Below are 5,852 nucleotides of genomic sequence, written 5' to 3'. Positions count from 1 at the left end.
GATTGGGAAAATAATTAAGGGAAGGCGAAACAATCCAGGGAGAAAGAGTGACAACCTTTAAGAAGATAGCTATCGAAAGGGAGCCTTCTGGTCGCCCCCACCTGCCGTTACAGACTTACTTAAAAAGAGTCGTTCTTAACCATAAACTCTTTATTCATTCTATTTATGTTTAGATATTCCTTATATTATTCTTGGTTCTTAATGATAGTAACTTTCATCATCCCGATCGTTGCTATTACATTCTTATACATGGGGGTCGTAAAGAGTCTCCGAAAATCACAGAATCACACGCGTAAAACGTTCAGTCTTAAAGAGCAATCCCGACGTCGTAAAGAAGATGGTAAAATCACAATGATCATATCGTATCTTTTGATCAGCTTTGCAGTCCTTGTATCACCAAATCGTATTGTATGGGTACTTTACGATCATGATGTTTTTAAAAGTGTATCTGCCGATACACTAGCCTACATCCGTATGGCAGCCCTTGTTCCGTACACCATTCACGCCTGCATCAACCCCATAATTTACAGCCTAGTCGATAAGAAATTCCGTGGGAATCTGAAATATATTTTCTTAAGAGTTACATGTCAAAAGAGATCAGCAGTCCATGTCAAGAATAAGCATAAAGGTTCATTTAACCACTCAGAGAGAGATACAAGTCTTTCAAACATCACCAAATCAACCATTCGCAAAACATCCGCCAGCCTCCCACCACCACCACCACCACCCTATGAAACCGCCAAAACGTCAGCTATCAAACTTGACAGTAATACTCAGTAATATAATAGTAATACTTAACAGGGACTTAACACATTGACAAACAAAATTAATTAATACAATGAATTGATATATCAATTTTGTTGTAGTTTGATACTGGCTAATTGGAGCCCAATCCTCTTTTCTGCAGTATTTGGAAGAAAATAAATGGTAGATGATTTTCTAACCCTGAATCATCCTTATTGACCAATCAAATGTGTGCTATATAAGAACTATAATACTCGATGACTCAAGGGCTTACAATAAAAGGCCCTTAGATTTTGATAATAACTAATAATAACATTTAAACAATTAGGACTAAAAGACAAAAATATCATGAAGTCTTTCGTGGTTTAGTTATTGAGATATTTAAGTCAGATAATATTGACGATGTTTTTCTGTCCGGAGTTTGTACTGAAACAAAACTTTTTAAAGATACTAACCAATTAAGAACTAGCATATTTGTGTGGCATTACGTTTTATGACAGTTGTTAAGATTATAATTGATATGAGTATTACTTTCTCTTTTCGAACTGAGAACGTGAGAACGTGAGCACACTACATGATATTTTTGGTATGTTGGGCTATTTATAGGTATAATATTTTATTGTTATCATTCCAGCCGCGGCTTTCTTATACAATGGATATACCATAGTTGATAAGTGATTTTACAATAAAAAAATATTTATACAATATAACTTATATTGTGATATATACTGTAATGTATCATGTCCTGTTAAGTATTATAGCCAAAACATTCTTTTTTAACGGTGGTTTTGATTTCGATTAATCCGACCTTTAACTTCAGAAACATCCGATGAATAGGTTTACAGGCTAGACTCTTTTAAATCAAATAAGAAATGATTCAAAACCAAAAACTTTATATGAAATATCAAATATGATATCATACTTAATTACATAATATAATCGACCGCCGGAGGCGGTTTCTTTCATAGTGGTACGCTAATCTCGTTTTGCCTTGGCTCATTACTTTGTCTACCATTTACTTTCGGTTTTTTTAACTAGATTACCCAGGTGTTTCTCTTTTTTTTCCCTGAATGTGTTTTATTCGGAATTGAATAATCGAGACATGAAAAATGACTATATTGTAGTCTGTTTTCAATGAATAATCTAAAATGTACTGGATATGACATGTAGGCATTAATAACGTGCGCGCGCTTTTTCGCGTGATGCGTGATGGAAGGCGGTCGTTTCAGTGTGGTTTAGATCCACACTGTGACCTAGTATAATATAATATATCTATATATTAATAGCGGTGCTTTGTGTGTCTGTGTGTCACCACTTTCGTTTTCGCTTTGTTTGTGTTTTAAAATTATGACTTTTAGTCTCTTGCTCCACAAATTTGTTCCATTGGATTCGCGCCATTTGCAAAAGATCGGATAGAGCTTGGTTTAGACTTTATTCAGCCTTTGTTTTGAAATTTAAGCCCCATCTACATTTTAGTAATTTTAATTTCTGCCCTGAGTTGTCTTTTTCTCTCTTCTTTTGTTTTAAATGTTTTCGAATGTATTTAACGATCGTATTTATAAATGACATTCGAATTCTTTTCAAAACAAAACAATTTCATTTCATAGAAAAGAATATTTCAAAAGTAAATCAAAACATAAAAATCAAAAAGTTTGTGGACAACAACAGCATTCAAAAGTTTCAAAGGACGATATCAAGCATAAGAAAAAATTAGTTTACTTCTTTCTTCTTATAAAAATATTCAAGTCGTCGTTTAGTCTGTCATTTTTTATGTTTAAATTCGAAAAACTATGCCAAGGGTTTAAAAAAGCAACTTTAAATTGTTTTATTTTTTTTCGATCTGCTAAAAAACAAAGAGTTGCACTATTCTTTGTGACCTTCCCACTTTTTCCTGAAAAATTGTCATTTAAACTGGACGGCATATTTAACGCGAGCGAAGCGAGAAAAATAACTACCTGCAGAGTCGTTTCAAACGACACTGGTACAGTAAACGATGCTCTTTCTGATAACTTTTGACTTAAACAAAAAATTATGTCACGGGGGGACAGTACACGATCCAAATATATGGTTAAAAGATAAGACACCCGGGGAAGGTTAGAGTTAAACGTAGAGATTTCTTCTCTTTTTTTGATCGCTTTTTTAAGCCAGCTTCAACATCCAAAGGACTTTTAGTGCGTTCAGCTACAGCTTAACCGGCGTGCGACGCCGGGTACCGGCTAGTTATATTATATTATATTATATTATATCAAATCATTATGCATAAAAAAGGTACATTTAAATCATTGTTTTTTTTTCATTCTGTTGATCAAAATTTTGGCTGAAAGTTGAAGTAATAGTAAAGTACTGAATTTTCTGTCATAAATTTGGACTTAGTAAAAGCTTTTTTATCATTGAGCTTTTCACAAGCATGAATGAATTTGAATAAAATCTAGAAAATGGGTGTCTTTAACTGAGCATTGTAGTTGCAATTTTGCACTAACAATCCTATCAAAGCCTTCACTGTCATGACAATATGGGGATTTATGCTTTTACCTAAATTAGAGTACTAAAATTGATAATAGTGTAATCAAAATCGTATTGTTACTCTCTTTTTAAAATGCCTGATGCCCGGGGGGGGGGGGGGGGTACTTAGGCAAAAATAGGTGCTGGGTATGTGCGGACGGTAAGGGTCGGGTTTTTCACCTTTCAAAGTCTCTCTAAGGGTTACAAAAATCAGGAAATTTCAAAGTAGTCTCTCTAAGGGTGGGAAAAATCATGATTTTTAGACAAAAATTTGATTTTGAGAGAAAAAATTACAAAAAAGTCTCACTAAGGGTAGGAAATTTTTGAAAATCAGGGAAAATTTTTCGAAAAAGTCTCTCTAAGGGTCACTTTTTCACTAAAATTTGGTCTCTCTAAGGGTCGGTTTTCGGAGGTCCCGTCCGCACATACCCCTCATTCACCAACCCTAGTACCCCCCCCCCGGGCCTGATGTATTCATCAACTGTATAAGTCTCATCAATGTGTGAATCAAATATCTAAATGAGGAATTGACATTGTTTTGGCTTTCATACTACCAATTTTTGATTAATTATCAGATGACATCAATCATTTTAGAATTATTGATTTATGATAATAAAAGGTGTAGACTATTCAGTACTGGTTTAAGAACTCTTTTCCAAAATAAAATAGACTTGTGTATATATGCAGTATATGCACCCTTTCGAAATTTAAAATATTTCAGATGATGTCACTATTTGAGTCTGAACCCTTTCAGTAAACCTTTAGCCTTTCCTTCAACCCGTCATTTTCAACCCATACACGTTTTTTTTTTATAAGAGCGTCAAAAATTTTTGAAGCCTTCGGATGTTCTTAGTTTTTTGGATTTGAAGCCTTAAAAGGTTCTTAAAATGTTCTTATTTTCAGTATTTTTTGAGCATTTTGATGTAATTTCTTAAGAAATTGCATGTTTTTAAGTCTCCAAAGCCTTAGTATGTTCTTAGAATGTTCTTAAATTTTTGGGCCTCGAAGCCTTATGTTCTTATATAGTTTGTTCTTATAAAAAAAAAACGTGTATCAGCCATAAGCCCTTGGCACTTCATTTTTTGAACATCTTCACTAAATTGATTATTACACCCTAGGGTGTATGGCGTTTTAGTCACCCTCTTATGGACTTTTTTTAGAATGATTTGACCTGACGGGTGGTGTATTTAGCCCTTCTAATACAGTGGCGTGGTGGCAGGGGGGACCAGGGGGGCCAGGCCCCCCCAGCGGAGCCCTTTTGAGAAGGGGCGCCCAACAATAAGCGACGCCAAGAAGGATTTTTCAGGCGCCCATATCGAAAGATTGACAAATGAAAAAACAAAAATGGCGCCCCTAATCACCTCAAAAACTCAAAATTTTCTGGCTCGCTATTTTGTGTTCATAATGAGCGTATAGAGAGGAGCGCCAAAAACAAAAAATCTTTAAAAAGGGCGCCATATTTGCCTTGGCCACCCCAGAGAAATTTTCCCACCACGCCACTGCTTCTAAACTTTTCATTATTTCAGATGATCTCAACATTTGATTCTGAACCCCTTCTATAAGCCTTTAACCCTTCTTTCAAACCGTCATTTTCAAGCTAAATCAATCATAAACCCTTGGGTTTCTGGCGTTTTAACCACCCTACAATGGACTTAAATAATTTCAAATGATTTTAAGTTTTGAGAATAATGGCAAACACTCAACTTTTTCAATCTTAGTCTTTTTTCAGATGATTTCACTATATCAGTCTGAACCTTTTCTGTAAGTCTTTAGCCCTTCCTTCAACCGGTCATTTTCAAGCAAAATCATTCACAAGCCCTTGGCCTTTCACTTTTTGAACCCCCTTCCCAAATTGATTACTACGCCCAAGGGTGGTTGGCGTTTTAACCACCCTATAATAGATTTAAACAATCCCGAAATGATTTAGACTAAAGTATTTACCCTTTCGAAATGTATGTACTCAGATGACTATTTGAGTATGAACCCTTTCTGTAAGCCGTTAGCCCTTTCTACAGCCCGTGATTTTCCAGCTAAATCGATCATAAGCCCTTGGCCCTTCATTTTTTGAGCATCCCTTCAAAAATTATTATTAGACCAAAGGGTGTCTGGAGTTTCAACCACCCTTTAATGGACTTTAAATCTAATTCAAAATGATTTAGACTTGTGTATGTATGCACCCTTTCAAAACTTATAATATTTTAGATGGTTTCAATATTTGAGTTTGACCCCTTATCTCTGAGCCGTTAAATTGATCTTTACTCATCCTTTTCGAATTGATTATTATACCAAAGGGTGTTAGGTGCTTAACCTTCCTCTATTAGACTTGATAGTTTAAAAAAGATTTGACACTTTTTGAATGTCTTGCCTTGTCAAGCTTAAAATATTTCAGATGATCTCAATATTTGATTCCGACCCCTTTCTCTTAGCCGTTAGCCCTTTTTTCAACCCTTCATTTTCGAGCTAAATCGATCATAAGCCCTTTAGACCTTCATTTTTTGAACCTCCCTCTATTAGACTTGATAGTTTAAAAAAGACTGTTTTTGGCACTCTTGATTCATAATCAATTTAACACCTGAGGGTGTTAGGCGTTAGCTACACCCCATCTC

The 5,852-nt window shown here is 35.1% G+C and overlaps 1 protein-coding gene across 1 annotated transcript; it reads left to right on the top strand.

Moving 5' to 3' along the window:
• Positions 1 to 249: 249 nt before the first annotated feature.
• On the top strand, positions 250 to 780 carry LOC136800571 (galanin receptor 2b-like). The gene has a single exon (XM_067057231.1). It carries the CDS (start codon positions 250 to 252, stop codon positions 778 to 780), a length of 531 nt encoding a protein of 176 aa, XP_066913332.1.
• The last annotated feature ends 5,072 nt before the right edge of the window (positions 781 to 5,852 follow it).

This window comes from Clytia hemisphaerica, unplaced genomic scaffold, assembly GCF_902728285.1.
Source record: "Clytia hemisphaerica strain Z4C2 unplaced genomic scaffold, Clytia hemisphaerica genome assembly, whole genome shotgun sequence".
NCBI lineage: Eukaryota > Metazoa > Cnidaria > Hydrozoa > Leptothecata > Clytiidae > Clytia > Clytia hemisphaerica.
Note: the sequence above shows the minus strand (reverse complement) of the source record. Positions and strands in the feature narration are given on the sequence as shown.